We start from the raw sequence: 20,211 nt of genomic DNA, 5'->3' as shown, positions 1-20,211 counted from the left end.
AAGATGGCCAGCAGGGGAGGACAGTTGGGAGGGACCAGGCCTGCAAAGGAGGGCAGTTGTGGGCGATCAGGCCAGCAGGGGAGGGCAGTTGGGAGGGACCAGGCCTGCAAAGGAGGGCAGTTGGGGGCGATCAAGCCTGCAGGGGAGGGCAGTTAGGGGTGACCAAGCTGGCAGAGGACGGAAGTTGGGGGCAACCAGGCCTGCAGGGAAAGGCAGTTGGAAGGGACCCAGGCCTGTAGGAGAGGGCAGTTGGGGGGGACCCAGGCCTGCAGGAGAGGGCAGTTAGGGGTGACCAGGCCTTCAGGGGAGGGCAGTTAGGGGTGACCAGGCCTGCAGGGGAGGGCAGTTAGGGGCAAACAGGCTGGCAGGGGAGCAGTTAGGCATCAATCAGGCTGGCAGGGGAGTGGTTAGGGGGTGATCAGGCTGGCAGGCAGAAGCAGTTAGGGGCAATTAGGAAGGCAGGCAGAAGTGGTTAGGGGCAATCAGGAAGGCAGGCAGGCGAGCAGTTGGGAGCCAGCAGTCCTGGATTGTGAGAGGGATGTCCGACTGCCCGTTTAGTGGGATCGGGCTTAAACGGGCAGTCAGACATCCCTCAAGGGGTCCCAGATTGGAGATGGTGCAGGCTGGGCTGAGGGACACCCCTCTCCCCTGTGCACAAATTTCGTGCACCGGGCTTCTAGTCCTATATAATAAAAGGCTAATATGCAAATTGACGGAATGGTGGAACGACGGGTTGCTATGATGTGCACTGACCACCAGGGGGCAGACACTCAATGCAGGAGCTGCCCCCTGATTGTCAGTGTGCTCCCACAGGGGGAGCGCCACTCAGCCAGAAGCTGGGCTCAAGGCTGGTGAGCACGGTGGCAGTGGCAGGAGACTTTCCCGCCTCCACAGCAGCCCCCGAGGGCTCCCAGACTGGGAGAGGGCGCAGGCCGGGCTGAGGGACCCCCCCCCCCCCCAGTGCATGCATGTCGTGCACCGGGCCTCTAGTTGATTTAATAATGTGCTGTTGATAGAGTTTGAAGGTAAATGAGGAAACTGCATTAAGTTTATGTACCAGTTGTAAGATGCACCCAAATTTCAGAAATAAGACACGTGAAGATGTATGGGCCAAAATGTCCCTCTAGGTTAGCATTCACCAATAAACAGTTACTTTATTTATTTTTTAAAATATTTTATTGATTTTTTACAGAGAGGAAGGGAGAGAAATAGAGAGTTTTTAGAAACACTGATGAGAGAGAAACATCAATCAGCCGCCTCTCGCACACCCCCTACTGGGGATGTGCCCGCAACCAAGGTACATGCCCTTGACTGGAATCGAATCTGGGACCCTTCAGTCTGCAGGCTGACGCTCCATCCACTGAGCCAAACCGGTCAGGGCTAAACAGTTACTTTGAGAGTATCCCTCTAACCCAGTGATCAGCACACTCATTAGTCAGCAGAGCCAATTATCCACAGGACAACGATTGAAATTTCTTTGGAGAGCCAAATTTTTTAAACTTAAACTTCTTCTAACGCCACTTCTTCAAAATAGACTCGCCCAGGCCGTGGTATTTTGTGGAAGAGCCACACTCAAGGGGCCAAAGAGCCGCATGTGGCTCGCAAGCCGCAGTTTGCTGACCACGGCTCTAACCCATTGCAGGCCTTCCTGCCAGCATACATTAGGCTAATGGTGGTGACCTCTGACATTCTAAGTGAGGGCTGTCCCGGTATTGTCAACACCGTTAGGAGGAAACCACAGTGGAATACCTAGCGCATACCACATACCCCAAGGTCTGGAGGACGAAAGGTTTAAATGGACTAGTTGCTAAAAAAAACTTGTGCTCCTCACCACAGTTAGTCGATGAGTATAGAAACCACTGTAGCTATTTTAAGCAGCAATGAGTTTTAAGTACAGAAACTTGGGTGCTTATAAAATCACTAGAGGCCCGGTGCACGGATTCATGCACTGGTGGGGGTGTGGCCTGCGGGGATCAGCCCGCTGCAGGAGCAGCCACTCATCCCGGTCAGCCGAGCGGCACTCCCCCTATGGGAGCACACTGACCACCAGGGGGCAGCTCCTGCATGGAGCGTCTGCCCCTGGTGGTCAGTGCACGTCACAGAGACCGGTCGACAGATTATTCTGGTGGTTCCTCTGTTCAGTGACTGGGCTTTATATATTGAGATTGTGAGGCCCGAGGAAGGGGCACGCCCTAGGCTGGGCCTCCAGAAAGGACTTGCAGAGCATCCTCCCCGAGAGCCACTCCTGGGCAGGAGTCAGCTAGCGACCCAGAGGTGCAACCAGCTCCGTCTCACCACCATCTCCAGGCTGCGCTGCCCTGGCTGTGAGTCCCCGCGTCCCACTGTGCACCCCGCGGTCCCGTGGCCTTACCGTCTGTAACAGATGTCATTGAGTTTTCCTTTAGCATAATAGAAGCACTGACAGTGCACTGGGTGCCAGACGCTGTTGTAAATGGCTCTTACATACATGAACATCTATTCCCATAGGGCCCTCTCAGTAAGGTATTGCTACCCCATTTTATCCCCACTTACCACACTTCACAGCTGGCACAGCGGAGGGACGGGAGGGAGGTCCAGTGACTCACCCAGGTCACCAGCTAGTGCGTGGCAGTGAGCTCGGGAAGGTGGGCACAGAGCTGGGGGGCGGGCTGTGGTGGAAAAGACGGCATTTTCTTAACCTGGAGATTGGGTGCCCGAGGTTTGTTGGTGATTTCATCTTTATGTCTTTTTGTACATTTCAAATATTTCCAAATAAAATTTTAAAGAAAAGAGTGTCTTGGCAGTGTGACTTGTGTGACAGAAGTGGAAAGGGCCCAGTGCACTGGGCCCCCCAGCCCCCCAGCTCTGTGGAGTCCCGGGTGAGGAGCGTCAGGTGGATCAGAGTGGAAACGTGCCCTCGCCAGTGTGTTCACGCACAGTCTATAGGAGTGTGCTGCCGCCGCGGGCCACCGTTACCATGGTTACTGTGCTTTCCTTACCGGAAAGGTGATGTCAGGCAGGGTCTTGATCAAGGTCACCGGCTTGTTGGTCACATGAGCTCAGCTCTCTGTGAGTTTGTCGTCAGAGGAGCCTGCCCCTGGAACTGCTCCCCGAAGTGGGGCTCCACCGGACAGGAGCCCCGTGGAGCACTTCCCCCAGGCCGCCCCCTGCTCGCCCCGCTGATGGCCACGTGGCGGACTGCACGGTGCTGACAGGCTGTGCCTGCCTCTCCGGCCTCGCGTCCAGGAGCGTGCCCTGAGCCCCTGAGCCGCAGCCGCGCCAGCTGCGCCAGTCCTGGAGCACCGAGGCTCTCCCCGTCCACCACTGCCCGCGGTGGGGGTGGGGGGACGAGCATGCGTGCGCCGGCTTCTCCACCTAAGTGTCACTGCCTCAGGGGGCCTGCTCCAGTCTTCCGTGCACTGTCTCCCGTCATGCTTACCATACGTGTAACTGTTTGTAGGATCACTCTGAAGGTGACATCTACCTCTTCCTAAACTGTAAACTGCAGGGACAGGAACCCTATCTACTTCCTTTCCTCCGTGCACTCAGTGCCTGGCACAAAATGGGCATCATTCGCTATTGTCCATAAGTAACGAGGAGAGGGTGCGTGGGGCGCCACACGCTGTGAGAGGAGAATGACAGGCGATGAGAACCCGGGAGTGTCCCCACCCTCTTCCCTGCTGCTCCCAGCGCTCAGCACCTGCCGGGGGTTGCTGATGCGACCTGTTGTCATTTGTCTTCCCCGACAGGTGAGCTCCGAGGGCTGGAGTTGGCCTTTTCTGTTCACTGCAGCGTCCCCCGTGCCTGGATGGCGCTGGGCTGGGGGGTGGGGGCTCTGCGTGGGCACTAAGTGAATGAGAGCTGTGGGTGGAGGGGGAGCTGCGCAGGGTGAGGTGGTCGGAGGGCAGGGAAGTGGTACAGTCGCGTAAGGGGGTCTGGCGACTGCCTTGCACTGGGAGAGCACCTGGCAGTAGCGGTGGGGCCTGGAACAGCACGCGTGGGCAGGGGGCCTCGTCACAGAGCTGCGCCTCGCGGCAGTGTGGTCAGCAGACTGAAGGTGCGACCGTCGGAAGTCTGGGTGGCACAGTGAAGGGATGGCCGGGCCTCCGCGTCTGGAGGGCCGTGTAGAACAGGGAGTGACCAGGCTGCTGACAGTTGGGCTGGTCACCAAGGGCCGCTCTCCACCTTGGTCTGGAGATGACGAGGTGGATAGAAGGCGCTCCCTCCAAATAGAGTCCTCCGTGCCCGAGGGACGGCGGAGCCTCTGCGCGTGGGCGCTGTGCGGGGGAACGGTCGCAGCGTTGTAAGCTGTTTGGGCCCTGCTGTGACGGTGCCCTCAGAGAATTCAGTTGAAAGCAGAGAACTGTCTTTGAAAGAAAATTGTTTGAAAAGACTTGCTTTCGTATATAGTGATTTCACACACCGCCTTTCACCAGCAGCGCGCCCTCATTTAACAGACAAAACAGTAGTAAAAGCATTTTAGGCCCAGGAGCCTGACCAAAAGTTCCAGCTCACTAGAGGGGTTGTTGGGTGGGTGGGTGGTTTTTAAAAATATATATTTTATTGACTTCAGAGAGGAAGGGAGAGGAGAGAGAGAAACATCAGTGATGAGAGAGAATCATACATCGGCTGCCTCCTGCCCATCCCACACTGGGGATCGAGCCCGCAACTCGGGCCTGTGCCCTGACTTCCTGGTTCATAGGTCAGCGCTCAGCCGCTGAGCCGGCCGGCGGGGCACACTGCGGGGTGCAGGTGCACAGTCACACGCTGTCACTGCTGTAATGTCTCTCAATAACACACGATTTGCCGACGGCTCATAAAGAATGTCAGGCCGGCCCCGGCCTGGCAGCTCGGTTCGTTGGAGTGGCGCCCTGTGCACCGGAAGGTGGTGGGCTCCGAGCCCGGTCAGGCACACGCCTGTGTTGGGGGCTCCATCCCCGGTCGGAGCATGTGTGAAAGGCGACCCACTGATGTTTCTCTCTCCCTTCCTCTTCCTCTAAAAACCAACTGAAACACATCCTTGGTGAGATTTTAAAAGGAGAAAATCAGCCAGACCTCCCCTTGCCCTCGCGTGTCATGCTGTGTGTAACGGGTGGGCGGGGCCCCTGCTCCGGCCTCGGTCCTTCCCACGCGGCCTGAGAGCGGCTGTCTGGGAAGGGAAGTGTTAGGGTCACTTTGATGCCCACGCCGTGTCTTCGGGCAGCAGCTGATGGAGAGGTTGGGATCTGAAGACTGTATGGCTACCAGCACCTGCCTGTTGGATCTGCTGGTAAGAACAGATCCAGGTTTCCCGGTCTGCCACTGCCGCTGGAAGTTATGTCCGTTGGCTGCTTGTTTCAAAGGTCTGGCTTACCACACGTCTTTCTCACACGGATGAGATGTGCACAGAGCTAGGTATGCGTTCATTACGCAGCTGCAAAGCCCGAGACATCCACAAATTGAGTAGAAAGAAAGTTTTTCAAATAAGATACACGTAGCGGTTACTGGCTGTGAACGTTACAAAGGCAAGGCGGGCGGCTACGGAGGCGCAGGCCACCCTGGCTCTTGGCGTGAGGTCATCGCTCACCGCTCCTGCCCTTTTGCTGCTGAAATGACTGAGCCTCGGCTTACGCAGCCTCCGCTGGTAGCACTGGCTTTCACTGGGGGCAAGTGCAGCGTTTGCACATTGGCCCCCTGCCTTCCTTCCCAGCGAGTGATGGCGGGGTGGGGTAGGCGCCTGCACCACCAACCAGTGCGTTCGTTACCCCGGGGATCCGGGGTGCACCGACATATTTTTAGACTGCCGTCGGGTTAAAACAAAACATCCGCATCTTAACGGTGGACACCTGGATGCCTTAATTTGGAGAAATGCTGACCGAGAGCCGTGGTTGTCTAAGGGTGGCCCGGGGCCCAGCAGCTTCCCCATCGCCTGGGCTTGTCAGAGACGGATGGTGACGGGGTGGTGAGCATGCAATAGCGCACGTAGATCATCGTATAATGCGCACCGGGTATTATATGGCGTTATTAACCAGAACATTACACTTAAAAATAAAGCACACATTTGTAGTCTGCCTTCCCCTCCAACCCCGAGTTCCCTCGGCGGGGCCCAGGAGTCAGGCTTCAATCAGCCCTCGCGCTGAGTCTGATGCAAGCTGGAGTGTGAGAGCTGCGCTCTGACTAAGCACCACTCCCCAGGTGAGGAAACTGGTAAAGAGCCACAGCCAAGACTGCAGGTACCTCATAGGGACTGGCTCTCAGCGGAGTCCGGACCGGAGTCCAGTTCTGTTCCTAAAGCACCTCATTGTCATCTCTGTCCGTTGTTTTGTTTTCCTCAGTTTGGGTTGGGCTCAGGAGGTGTTACTGAAGTGCTGGCGTCTTCTCCTTCTGTCTTCACAGTGCCAGAACCTACCAAGACCTGTTCCAGCCAGCCCCAGCCTGCCGGTACCGGGACCAGTACTTCCACCAGCACTCTCCCCAGCAGCAGCAATGGCAAGCGCGCACCTGCCGGCGGCCAGCAGCCAGCTGTGTCCCGCTACCTGCCTCGTGAGGTGCCTCCACGCTTCCGCCAGCAAGAACAGAAGCAGCTACTGAAGAGAGGCCAGCCGCTGCCCACGGGGGCTCTGGCCAGTGCGAGCCCAGCCCAGGGCGCTGGGCCTGCAGGGGTGAGCCCTCCTCCCCCCGCTGGAGCCGGAGCGCAGCAGCAGCCCAGTAAGCTCCAGCCAGGTGAGACCACGGAAGGCGCTCATCCGGGGCTCGTGGGCTGTGGCCCACTTGATGGCCCAGGAATAGAAGTGGACACCTGGGGTCCATAGCCAGTGTAGACATAGGATAGAGCTAGCTAGATAGGTGATAGATACATAGATAGATTGATAGATAGATGGTTGATAGACGATAGATGATAGATAGATAGATAGATAGATAGATAGGTAGGCCGGTAGGTAGCTAATTGATAGATAGTAGGTAGAATTCATTTCAGTTGGATTTTGAAGTTTAATTCCGCTTCCCCCTGCTTATTCATATGATGTATTATTTCTCATGTTTTCAGGGGCATTAGCTACTTTGTTGCTCACGGAAAGCCAAGGTCTGTAGGCAGGCCAGTGACCGTCAGCAGTGGGCAGAGCCCTGCAGGAGACCCCGCAGCGAGGCCCTGGCTAGGTCACCAGGAGGGCGCAGGGCCGCACACGTTCTCTGCAGGGAGGTGATGGCCTTGAGGGGGTGGCTGGTTCTAACTGTGACGTCTGACCCTTAAAGCCAAGCCTGCCAGCAGCTCGGCGTGCAGGGTCTCTGCTGGCGCCTCTGCCTGCGGCCGCTCCTGGCTGCGGAGAACTGCCGCCTGCCCCCCGCTTCACAGCTTCAGAGGTGACGTCTCACGTCTGTCGCCTGCTCCTGGCTTCCTGACCTGCGGGGTTTGGACTTGGAAAGTGCTTTCCTGGAGTTCAGAGAGGTTTTGGGAAGAGAGCAGAGAACCTGTGGGAACTGCCACATTCCGTGGTGCCTTAGGCTCTCCGCTTGAACCGTTGGCACCGGTCCTGGCGTGGGAACAGGTTTGCTGATGGCGGTGAAATTCAGGTCTGCAATTGGAGAAGCAAGGAGCCTTCTCGTATTAGATTGGAATTTAAAGGAAACATGTCACCGATGGTATTAATGTTTTTCTTTCGTACAGTGACTTAATATGGGGAATAATTGCAACATGACACCCCAGTATTTATAGTGCATTTCTCAAAACTGTGACTTTGTGGTATATTCGGAACAGATATTTTTAGACAGCTTTGCTATGTCTCTTCAAATAGTCTTGACTATCCTTGCTAAGTTCCTGGTCAAGGGGATGTAGGTCAAGAGAGAGAAGAAATGGTCAAACATATTCATTTAAAAAGAATATAATCCCCTACGTCACTGCAAGCAGTTAGTCATCAGACAGGTGGTTCCTCCTGGCTGGTGTGGCTCAGCTGGTTGAGCGTTCTCATGTGCTCCAAAAGGTCACTGGTTCAGTTCCCAGTCAGGGCACATGCCCAGGTTGCGGGCTTGATCCCCAGCAGGGGGCATGAAGGAGGCAGCTGATGGGTATTTCTCTCCCCCTCTCCCTCGCCCTCTCTCTAAAATCAATACAAACATACTTTTTCAAACGCATGTGGTTACTTTCTGCCCTGGGATATGGCCCCCAGGACAGCCTCACAGACAGGAGCTGTGCAGTCGGTCACACCTCAACGGGGTGACGCGTTTTTCAAAACGGAAAGAGGGATGTACCAGCCTGCCCTTTCTGGGCTGTCTCATTGTACGTGGTGCGATGCCAGTATTGCTTCATGTTCTCATCAACTGCTACTGGTGCAAAATTTTGCTGGCATCTACTCAAATAAGTATAAAATTAATAGGAAATTGATTCAGTAAAAATTTTTTTTTTAATATATTTTATTGATATTTTACAGAGAGGAAGGGAGAGGGATAGAGAGCTAGAAACATCGATGAGAGAGAAACATCGATCAGCTGCCTCCTGCACACTCTCTACTGGGGATGTGCCCGCAACCAAGGTACATGCATTGGAATCGAACCCGGGACCCTTCAGTCCGCAGGCCGACGCTCTATCCACTGAGCCAAACCGGTTTCGGCAATTCAGTAAAACTTTTATGAAAATATTTTTAGTAAAGCATTTGTCTCTGTAAGTATAATATTCTCTAGAAAGGTATTCCTAGTCTATTGTACTTTAATGTGTAGACTAGATCATTTTATGACTAAACACATCTCAGAAGATGCCATTCATCTGCATCACGTTAGTAAGATAAGAAATGATTCACTTTCGCTTCCAGCAGCAGCCTTTGTGTGCACCAGTCCCAGCGTTCCCAGCAGTGTCCGGGGTCAGGGCCAGGCGGATGTGTTGAGCTCGCCCCTCGCGTTGGCTCAGGGTCCCCTGCCTGGGGCTCTGTGCTTCCTCCTGCGCAGCCTGTCTGGCCGCGTACTGCCCGCTGCCCCGGCCGCTTTCCCCTCGCACCGGGCCTGCTTCCTCACGCTCTCACACATGTGCCGGCTCAGGGTCGTCCTCGCAGCGCATGCACATGGTGACCGCCCGCCCCTCCTCTCCCTCCACATCATTGCCTCCCCCCGAGGGTCCCCTAAGTATTTCGCCCTCACTGCTCAGGCTGCGGCGTACAAGTCCCCGCTCTGCGTGCTGTGTCACCTGTAGTGCTTGCGGTCAGGTGTCCTCACCACACGGGTCAGAACCTCCCGCACAGGAAAAGGACAGGCCTGAGCCCTCCCGCCCCTCATCGCTGAGGTCCCTTCCCTCCCGAAGAGCTTGCCTGTTTGTCCGTGGAAGGCCGTGCCCCCATGTCCGCAGGCTCCCTCAGTTCCTCTGTCGTCCTCGCAGGCGTTTCTAGGCCTTTCTCCCTGGCTGCTCCAGAGTCCTGCTCAAGGGCCTGCGATTTCCATGAGGGTGCCACCCCCGGCCGACATCCGAACTGGAGTCCCAGCCTCGACTGCTAAGAGCAGGAGGCAACCAGCTGGCGGCTCAGAGGGCCGAGGCAGAGCTGGTGGGACAGAGGGCTGGGCTGGGCGGCGTGAGCCCTGGGAGGACCTGCGTCCTCTCCGACTGGCGGGATCCAGACACGCCATCACGTGTCGTCAGGCGTGGAAGGACTCATGTGCCGCGTGGAGGCCAGGGTTCCTGCCAGCCCTGGTTCCAGGCTCTTCCTTTAAATGACAACCATTTGTCCTGACGTAAAACATGGCCTCTACTAACGTAACGCAGGGCAAACTGGGCTCTTCCATTCATGTGCTGCTCTGACTGGTAAGGCAGGTGTTAGTACGGGCACGTGGTGAGGCAGGTTCCAGAAGGTGTCGCTGTATCCTGTTGTTTCTATCCAGACTGTCTGAGGCAGACCCCGCTTCCCGCACTGGGGAGCTCTCAGCTGGCGTAAGAACCCCCTTTCTGCTGTGCTAACGGGCCCAGTGGGCTGTTCGGTGGCTGCTTTGGACGGGTGGAACAGGCTTTGGGGGCTGGCGCTGTGTTTGCTGCCCAGGAGGGTTTTAGGTGGAGGAAGAAGGTCATCAGGAAGTTGGACACTTGCCAGTTTGCACATGGCGCTCGTTCGGGATGTTGGAGCGAGCGTCGGTATGCCAGATGTCCGGGGTTAGGGAGAGCGAGAAAGAAGCGAGGGGAAACAAAGGCAGCGGGAGCGAGGCGGTGTGTGTGCGTGCCGCCGGCGGGCAGCGCGCCGCTCTCCCGGCAGCCTTTCAACAAACGGCGAGCCGCAGTGGCGCTCCTGTGGCCGGGGCTGGATAGAAACGTTGTGACAGTCGAGAGAACTGAAAGCGGAGGGAAGATCGGGTTAGTGTCAGCTGCAATTAGATAATCAAAGCTTTGCAATCCCCTCCGTGGGCGCCTCCCCCCGCTGCAGGGGTGAAGCGGGGCCTCGGAGAGGAAGGGCTGCCAACCCTGCCCGCCGGCCGCCCAGGGCACCCGCAGGTGCCTGGGACTTGCCTGGCAGCGTGACAGGGTGAGGCTGTCGCTGTGCACAGCCGACATGGTGGAGTCAGCCCAGGTGACCTCAGATGCAGGCGAACAAGCAGCCGGCTCGCAAGGTAGCATCTCCGGGGGGTGGAGGCCCCTTTCTGCAGGTACTTCTGCCCCCGTTGGCCCCGGCAGAGAAGGAGACAGACGCACATGGAGCAGAGCGTGTGCTTGTCCCATGTCAGCGTGTGACGTACCATCCAGAGAGCAGCTCGGAGCCCGGGCTCCCGCCGGTCACACTGATAAAATGGCGTCTCAGGCAGCTGCTGGCCCGGACCTGCTGCCGGCAGCCGGGCAGGGCAGCGGGCAGTGCAGCCGGGCAGGGCAGCGGGCAGGGCAGCGGGCAGGGAGCTCAGGGCCTTCCCACCGGCCTCCTCCGCGTCCTCGGCGCTGGCCGGTCCCCCAAAGGAGCAGGCGGCCTGTTTTGCCCCCACTTCCATCGGCGCCGTGACAGGCTGCCAGCCTGGAGGAAGCAAACCACTTACGGTTCGTTGGAAGTAAAAGGCGGGGCAGTGAGCTGCCTCTCTCGGACGCTCCTTTGTTGTTGGAAACCTTGCCCTCCACGCCTGTGCTTCGCTCAGCGTTTCACGGATCTCCGCCTGGGAGAGCGGATCAGGTGTCCGGACTCTGTCCAGCGATGGAATTCCGAATTCAGATCTCCCTGAGGCTTTGTTGTTGCTAATCCTCAGCCGAGGGTATTTTCCCATGGACCCTCTTTATAGAGCGTGGAAGGGAGGGGGAGAGACAGAGAAAGGAAACATCAGTGTGAGAGAGACGTCGATGGGCCCCTCCCACACGTGACCTGACCGGGGCCGGGGATTGAACCTGCTGCCAGGGCATGTGCCCTTGACCGGAATTGAACCTGGGACCCTTCAGTCCACAGGCCAGTGCTCGACCCACTGAGGGCCTCCCTGACTTTTAACCGGTAAGATAGGTGTTAGTACGTACACGTGTTGAGTCAGGTTCCAGAAGAGAGTCGCTGTATCCTGTTGTTTTCTATCCAGACTGTGTCTGAAGCAGACCCCGCTTCCCGCACTGGAGAGCTCTCCAGGGCCTCCCTGAGATACGTACACACAGTAAATGGGGTCTAGGTTAAGGTGTGGGGGTTCTCAAATGCTCCAAGCAGCTGTTATGTGAACCCCGTCCCTCGGGAACCAAGTGGCAAAGACTCTGTCCCCACTGCGCCTTAGTCGGCGTGCTCACAGCTATGGACGGGAGCTTTGGAATTATTTTTTGTAATATATAGTTATTACTTTGTAATTTCCGTTGGCAGGCTGTGGTGATAAAGAATGAATTATGTCCTATTTGTCAGCGTTACGACTAATTAAGCATTCTGCACACTTCTGAGTAAATCTTGTGCACGCTCCCCTATCTGATTAATCTGATACCTAATTACGATTTTGCTTACTGTAGCTTTTGGAAGCTCTTTGTTAACTACTTTTCCTTGAAAAAATAGATCTTTATGTCATTAACATTTTAGAATTTGAAAGTAAACAAAAAAAAAGAAAAGAAAGCTTCTCTCTTTAAACGATGCTATCATGTAATCCTTTTTAATTTAATCACTTAAGGCAGTTACGTTACTTAGATTGTTCTAGATACCTATTTTTAGAACATGTGAGCCATTTAAACAGCAGAAGAAAGGACAATATTATACACAAACTTGATTCCTTTTTTCTTTCTAAGGCTGTTTTTAGGGGAAATGATTTTTATAATGGAACAGTAGAGTGGAAAGAGCATGAGAATTTTATTCCGAAAATGCAGGCTTTGGTTCAGTCTTGCTGGTTAATAGTTACACACCTTTTCCTGCCCGCCCTCTGTGACCCTGCCTCCCACCTGTGAGTAGGCGTCATTTGAGAGGCCCCGGTCATGCGCTGCGTGTGCTGGGGTCTGTGAGGCTCACGGACATGGACTCTTGCTCTGAGCTCACAGATGAACAAGGCCTGGTCTTGTCTTAGAGGGCGGTCCACGCTGTGCAGACACGGGCGCGGAGACACGGGCGCAGAGACACGGGCGCGGAGACACGGGCGCGGTGACACGGGCGCGGAGACACGGGCGCGGAGACACGGGCGCGGTGACACGGGCGCGGAGACACGGGCGCGGAGACACGGGCGCGGTACTCATAGGCTCCACGCCTGGCTTTAGCGTTTCCTCCTTTCACGTTGTCACTTTGTCATTCTTCCGCCTCACGAAGTTTTAAAATGGGAAGCGGCTCTGCCCTGCGCTGGGCGGTAGGCCCTGCGGTGTGCCTCCGGGGTTTGCTCTGTTCTCACCGCTGTGCTAGGAAGACAGTGGTGAGTGGTATTTGCAAATCACATTGAGTCTGTATTTGAAAACCATAAACACTGCATTAAAATGATAACTTTTGCTTTCTGGTTTTTAAGACCTTTCCAGCTTTTAAATAAATACTTTTTATGTTCAAACTATAATTTTTTAAAAATCAATGGAAAAATGTCCTCGGGTGACGATTAGCAAAAAATAATAACAATTTAAAAAGTAAAGTAAAACGGTACAATTCCTCGGGAACTTACACACAGGGCTGCCGTGTGACCCAGCGCCTCCACTTCTGGGTATGGACCCGAAAGAACGGAAAGAGGCCTGGGACAGACGTGCATATACTCGGGTGAGCATTGTCCACGAGAGCCAACGTGTAGAGGCGCCCGACGGCCCATGGGTGGGGGAATAAACCACCTGTGGTCTAGGCACAGGATGGCATGTTACTAGCATTGAAAGGGAAGGGAATTCTGACACATGCTAGAACATGGATGAACCTCGAGGACATCGTGCTCATGAAATCAGCCACAAAAGGACAAATGCTGTGTGATTCCATGTATAGAAGGCCCCGGAGTAGCAGAGCAGAGAGAAAGGAGGGAGCGGAGTGGTGGCCGGTGTCGGGGGACGGGGTGAAGCGTTTCCGTTTAGGATGATGGATAGTGGCGATGGTCGCACAATATGAATGTACTTGAAGCCACTCAGAAACGGTTAAAATGGAAAGTTTGTATTGTATATGTTTTACCACAGTAAGGAATACGTTTGCTTTAATGGTGTAGCTGAGATTCAGTATGCCGGAAATGCTGCTGGGTGTTTTTGTTGGTTCTCATGGTAACGTGCAGGCGAGGGAAGCTCTAGGGGTCGGAAGTTTAGAGCCAAGGACTTCGGGATGGTACCGTTCGTTCCTCCTCATCTTTTTAGAGCTGAGACGTGGCCAGGTCGCTCACTCAGTGGTTGCTTCAGCTAGAACTCAGATTCGCTTCTATGTATTTATTCTTTGGTTTGCCCCGGACACGTTTATTGGTTGCCTGATATGTGGCAAGAATTATGGGTATAAAACTAAAAAGGTACCATCCATGTCCTTGAGAAACTCACCTTCAAAAATGAGGCTCTTAATTCAGGGTTCAGATTTTTTTTTTTAATCACACCAAATCTCTTCATTCTTGTAAAGTTGTCACCTTTTTCTAACAATAAAGATGTGCTCTTTTAATTACATTCCTACTACCTCAGAACAGTGAGCACTCACTGGGGGTACCGTTTGGGATTCTGTGACCCCATTTGATACCGTATTTAAGCATTTTTCAATTTTTTATAATAGAAGGAAGTACACAGCAAATAAAACTATTCTCACAATACAGATTTGGCCTAATATTTGCCCTATTTCGTTCAGATCTCTGTTTCAGAGATGTTACAGATACCGCCCTCAACCCGGTCCTGTCCCCCAGAAGGCACTGCGACCCTCCCTCAGGTTCCAGGGTGGCAGGGCCGTCTGAGCGTGTGCGGCGCCTCGTCTCTGGGGGAGGTGCCTTTCCCGCAGCGAGGGGCCGGGATCGTGTCCGATGGGCTTCCTGCCCATCTCCCACCTGCGCTGGCCTCTTGGCCTTTCTCTTGGTGTGGTTCCTTGTTCTGGGGTCATCTCCGTCTGTGCCCCTCCTTCCTGTCGGCGGCTGTTTCCGCGTCCTGTGTGATATTGTGTGTCACCCCGTGTTCCGATGTCACCGTTGAGTCGTTATGTCTGCTGTAGGAAGACACGGAATGTCCAAGGCCATGGGGATGGTCTCCTGTGTGTCCTTATTGAACTTTAAAACGTTTTGCTTTTCATATCCGGTCTTTAGTCTGTCTAGGGTTTACTTTTGTGTATGATAGGAGATCGGGACCCAGAGAGGAAGGGAGAGAGAGAATTATCAGTGATGAGAGAGAACCGTTAATTGGCTGCCCCCTGCATGCCCCCCACTGGGGTATGTGCCCTGACCGGAAATTTACCCATGGCCTCCTGGTTCATGGGTCAACCACTGAGCCGCACTGGCCAGGCATTTACAGTTCTTTCCTACTAAAGGAGCTGCCTGGCCTCTGTATGATGCTGTAACCCAGAGTTCCCAGAGAAACACAGATTATACTCGGACGCAGGAGACCTTGTTGATGCCCACGTCTCCCAGAGTGCTGGCTCGAGTGTCGCCAGGTGACACGCCTTTCCACGTTGCTAGACTTCAGCAGAGCAGCATCCTTTCATCCAAATGCTCTGAGATGCCTGTCGTGTGCATGTGGGCACGGGGGATGGGGGTGGGGGGGGCTTCTCAAGAGGAAGGAGAGGACGGTGCAGTGGTAGGAACTAACACAGTGGTAGCAACACGAACTCGTTCTTAAATGGGAGCTACTAAGAAGACAAACAACTTTTTTATTTAAGTCCTATTTTTAGCATTTGTCATTCAGAACTGAACACTTGAAATAATGAGCTTCCCCCAAAGACTAGCTAACAGTTGCTTCATTGACAGATGGGAGGAAAATCTCATTTGGGGTTCGTTTCATCTCTTCCAGATCTCAGTCACGGCGGATTGGCAGATCATTATGAAAGTTCCCACTGGGCACAGCAGCCCGCTTTCCGGAGTGAAGCCAGCTGCAGCTGGGATAAAGTGATCATAGACAGGACCGACAAGGAGGCGTGGCCCTCCATCCCCGGGACGGAGCCGGAGGCGGCCTCAGAATGCACTACGGACACTGACCACGCCCCCCACGGCGGCGCGGAGAACAGCAGCATGGCGACAGGCAGCGCCCCGGGCGGCTTCACCGGCCACGCCAAGAAGACCAATGGCAATAACAGCACCAACGGCGCCCTGGTCCAAAGCCCTCCGAACCCCAGCGCCCTGGGCGCAGGGGGCGCCAACGGCGGCAGCGGTGCGGCCAGGGTGTGGGGCGTCGCCGCGGGCTCCAGCCCCGGCCTCGCTCACTGCGCGCTGGGCACCGGGGAAGGGAAAGTGGACAGCATGCTTGCCGAGGGGAGAAGTCAGAACTGCTGGGGCGCTTCCAGCCCCAGCGCTGGCATGAACCTCAACCTTAACCCCAACGCCAACCCAGCTGCCTGGCCTGTGCTCGGACATGAAGGGACAGTGGCCACAGGCACCCCTTCCAGTATTTGCAGTCCAGTCAGTGCCATAGGCCACAGTGTGGGCAACCAGAACGGGAACCCGCCGGGCACGCTGGGCGCTTGGGGGAGCTTGCTGCCGCCGGAGAGCACAGAGCCACCAACGGCCACTCCTCAGAATGTGTCTTTCAGCGCACAACCTCAGAACCTTAACACTGATGCACCAAGCAACACTAACGCCGCGAGCTCCTCGCCAAGCCCTGCCAGTGCAGTGCAGGCCAACGGGCTGCCCAACTGGGGCCTGGCCGTCGGCATGGGGGCCGTCATCCCGCCCCACCTGCAAGGCCTTCCTGGTGCTAACGGGTCATCAGTCTCTCAAGTCGGTGGGGGAGGCGAAGGAATCAGCAGTTCTGTGTGGGGACTGTCCCCAGGCACCCCTGCCACAGGAAACAGCAATTCTGGGTTCAGTCCGGGGAATGGAGACGCTGCGAGCTCGGCATTAAGTGCTAAACAAAATGGACCCAGCAGTGCTGTGCAAAAGGAGGGGAGTGGGGGGACCGCCTGGGACTCGGGGCCCCCCGCTGGCCCCGGCATCCTCGCCTGGGGGAGGGGCCGCGGCAATAACGGCGTCGGGAGTATCCACTCGGGAGCGTGGGGCCACCCCAGCCGCAGCGCCGCCAACGGGGTGAATGGGGAGTGGGGAAAGCCCCCAAACCAGCATTCCAGCGGTGATGCCGGCGGGAAGGGATCGACAGGGTGGGACAGCCCCGGTGTGGGCAGCCAGAACCCTGCCCTGCAGCCCGGCAGTGAGCACGTGGGCGCGTGGGCCAAGGCCGCCGCTTCGGGGGCCCCGGCGAGCGAAGGCGGCAGCGAGGGCTCTGGCGGCCACAGTGAAGGAGGAGCGGGGAGGGAAGGGGCCGAAGGCCGGAGGCGAGACAAAGGCGTTCTAGACCAAGGGCACATCCAGTTGCCGAGGAACGATCTTGACCCGAGAGTTCTGTCGAATACTGGCTGGGGACAGACTCCTGTAAAGCAGAACACTGCCTGGGAATTTGAAGAGTCCCCGAGGTCTGAGCGGAAGAATGACAATGGGACAGAGGCCTGGGGCTGTGCGGCTCCTCAGCCTTCACACTCAGGGGGGAAGAACGATGGGTCCATCATGAACAGTACAAATACCTCTTCAGTATCGGGGTGGGTCAGCTCGCCACCTGCTGCTGGGCCAGCAAACACAGGCTGGGGGGACAGCAGCGCCAGAGCGCCAAATGGCCCCGGGGTTTGGGGGGACTCCATCGGCTCTGCTGCTGTTCCTAACGCTGCTGCTGCCAAGAGTGGCCACACTTGGAGTGGGACCGCGAGGCAGGAGGACAAGTCACCCACCTGGGGTGAGCCTCTGAAGCCCAAGCCTCAGAACTGGGGAGACGGACAAAAGCCCAGTCCAGCCTGGAGTGCAGGAGGGGGGGACTGGGCCGACCCCTCTTCCGTCCTCGGGCACCTGGGGGATGGGAAGAAGGCGGGCTCCGGGTGGGATGCTGACGGTAGCCGGTCAGCGTCTGGCTGGAGTGACGCTCCCCGGCCTGGGGCCGGTGGCTGGGGCAGCGGCACGAATGCAAAGGCGAATCCAGGGGCAAACTGGGGAGAGTCTTTGAAACCTGGCCCCCAACAGAACTGGGCAAGCAAACCCCAGGACAGCAGCCTGAGTAACTGGGGAGGAGCCGCTTCCGTTAAACAGACAGGGACAGGGTGGATCGGGGGGCCGGTCCCTGTCCGGCAGAAGGACAACAGCGAGGCCACGGGCTGGGAAGAACCTTCTCCACCGTCCATTCGACGCAAAATGGAAATTGATGATGGTACCTCGGCTTGGGGAGACCCGAGCAGCTACAACAACAAAGCTGTCAACATGTGGGACAGAAACAACCCGGGCCTCCAGGGCAGCGCCACGGCTGCCGGCGCCGCCGCCGCCAGCAGCAGCACCAGCGCGGGCGACATGCCGGCGCCGCACCCCGCCAGCGCCCCGCTGACCCGATCGCCGCTGCTCGGTCCAGGTATGGAAGGGACTTGGCGTCCTTTAAGAGTAAGAAAGCGCTCATTCTCACCAGCTGTGCATGCGCCCTCCGACCAGTGTTTTCACAGCCACTGTCGCTGAGCACCTGAAGCTGGTGCTGTTTAAATGGTACCCGAAGGCGGTGCACACCGCAGGCCTCTGCCAGCCTTCTGCCGAGAGAAAGGTCCCCCGGCACTGGCAGTGGCAGGGAGAGCTGGCCGCTGGCCGTCTGTTTACGTGCAGTCTCCACCGGCTCTCAGAGGGTTTCCAGGGAGCGGGGGCTGGGGAGCCCACCCCAGCTTTCTAGTATCTTAGTGGGGAGGGAAGCCCACTCACTGGTCACTTTATTTTTTTTTTAATATATTTTATTGATGTTTTACAGAGAGGAAGGGAGAGGGATAGAGAGTTAGAAACATCGATGAGAGAGAAACATCGATCAGCTGCCTCCTGCACACCCCCCACTGGGGATGTGCCCGCAACCAAGGTACATGTCCTTGACCGGAATCGAACCCGGGACCCTTCAGTCCGCAGGCCAACGCTCTATCCATGGAGCCAAACCGGTTAGGGCTCACTGGTCACGTCACATTAGATTTCCACAGGGGTTCTGATGTGTGGTCAACCCGGAAATAAAGGCCCTAGCGTCCTGAGCAGGGCATTATCTAGTGCCCTTAGGAAGAAGCATTCTGGACACTTGAAGTCAATTTGCAGACGCAGGAGAGCACTGACTGTTACGAAGAACGTTTTGGTGAATAACAATCCTCACAGGAGACTCAGTCTAACAGTGAGGTTGAGGGAGTTTAAACAGTGAGGTTGAGGGAGTTTCCAGAAATGGATTCTTTTATCCCTGAACTCTCAGGTTTCACCAAAACATGTAGGTAATTTGAAAGGGATAGAGGGTTGGAGTAGAATCGAATCTGAAGGCCTTTATGGACTTGATCTGAGCTACCCCAGTGACGGTGGAGTGAGGGCATGAACTCTTGCTTGGGGTCGCCCAGGTGCCCAAATATTAATGCCTGTGCCGATCAGAAAAGCCAAGGTCCACTTGCTCATGTTGCCCCTGCTCAGGGCATTTTGCACCCAGTTCCCTGCCTTTCTCAGCCCCAGGGGGTCACGGTGGCCTCCGGGCACCTCGGCTGTGCTGTGATCTCGGGCTGTTCTGTGCTCCGGGCAGAGCGCGGCGTTCCTTGGCGTTGGGGTACTTAACCAAGTGACGTCCTCTCTGCTTTGCCGCTCAGTTTTCTGGCACAAATAGCATCGCCAAAGGCAGAGATCACGCGAAGTAACGATGCAAGAGGCAGGTCAGCCGTACCCTACACTAAAACTAGGGAGAAAGCCGGTTGTACCTAGGTACGTAAACATGCGTGTTGTTCCCTGAAGCAGCTGGGAAGTGTCCTTCCTGCGAGACTCCCTGTCCCACACGCTCGCCACTCCATCCTCGGTGTAAACAGACAGAGTCACCTGCGGGTGGAATGATCGCAGGGTGCTGTTCGAGCTCACCTGTGTCCGCCTGCTTCAGAGCTGGGTCCCACCGCCCCCCCACCAGAAGGTGCTGTTGTAAGCACCGTGCAGCCGTTACCAACGAGGAGCGAGCTCAGCGGGCTGTGTTTGTGGAGATGGGGTTTTCTTGGGTTGGGTTGGGTTGGTTGGGTTAGGGCAGTGGTCGGCAAACTCCTTAGTCACCAGAGCCAAATGTCAACAGGACAACGATTGAAATGTCTTTGGAGAGCCACATTTTTTAAACTTAAACTTCTTCTAACGCCACTTCTTCAAAATAGACTCGCCCAGGCCGTGGTATTTTGTGGAAGAGCCACACTCAAGGGGCCAAAGAGCCGCATGTGGCTCGCGAGCCGCAGTTTGCCGATCACGGGGTTAGGGTGTTTTTACTCTTCTGTGTTTGGAGGACCTGGTGGGTGCGAGCAGGAGCAGGGACTAGGCTAAGGAAGTAGGGGGAGGGTCCCCTCCATGCAAGTCCTGGGACACACACTCAGTTCCAAAGGATGGACCGAAAAGACAGTTAAAAATACAGTTTGGTCCCCCAGGTGTCAATATGACAGACTTGGCACATTCAAAATCTGCATTAACGCGCTGAGGTAAAATCTGAAGATTATTTTGTTTTTGATGGCACAGTAAGGCAGGCAGAAGAAGCTCTTGTGAGACGTGAGCCGCTCCAGGCCACGTGGCCAGCTTTTGGGAAAGACCCTTCCCTGCAGCCGGCAGCTAGGTCCCCTGAAGGGACGGAGGGCCCAGTAAGTGGCACGAAAGTGGGCGTCTGAAAAGCAGTGCCCTTTGCCGCCTGGCTGAGCAGACCCCTCTGGATAGAGCTCCACTCTACCCACCGGGTGTCAAACCTGAGAAACTTCCGCA

The 20,211-nt window shown here is 56.0% G+C and overlaps 1 protein-coding gene across 6 annotated transcripts in view; it reads left to right on the top strand.

Moving 5' to 3' along the window:
- TNRC6C (trinucleotide repeat containing adaptor 6C) overlaps window positions 1–20,211 on the top strand; it is an 84,052-nt gene that overhangs the window by 34,844 nt on the left and 28,997 nt on the right. For all 6 annotated transcript variants that reach the window (XM_080677663.1, XM_080677667.1, XM_080677668.1 and 3 more), the window contains 2 exons: window positions 6,355–6,681; window positions 15,263–17,848. In XM_080677663.1, the coding sequence (XP_080533789.1) occupies window positions 6,355–6,681; window positions 15,263–17,848 (2,913 nt within the window). The remainder of the gene's footprint in view (window positions 1–6,354; window positions 6,682–15,262; window positions 17,849–20,211) is intronic.

The sequence above is a fragment of the Plecotus auritus genome (genome assembly GCF_963455305.1).
Source record: "Plecotus auritus genome assembly, chromosome: 7".
NCBI lineage: Eukaryota > Metazoa > Chordata > Mammalia > Chiroptera > Vespertilionidae > Plecotus > Plecotus auritus.
This window is presented reverse-complemented; position numbering and strand designations above follow the sequence as displayed.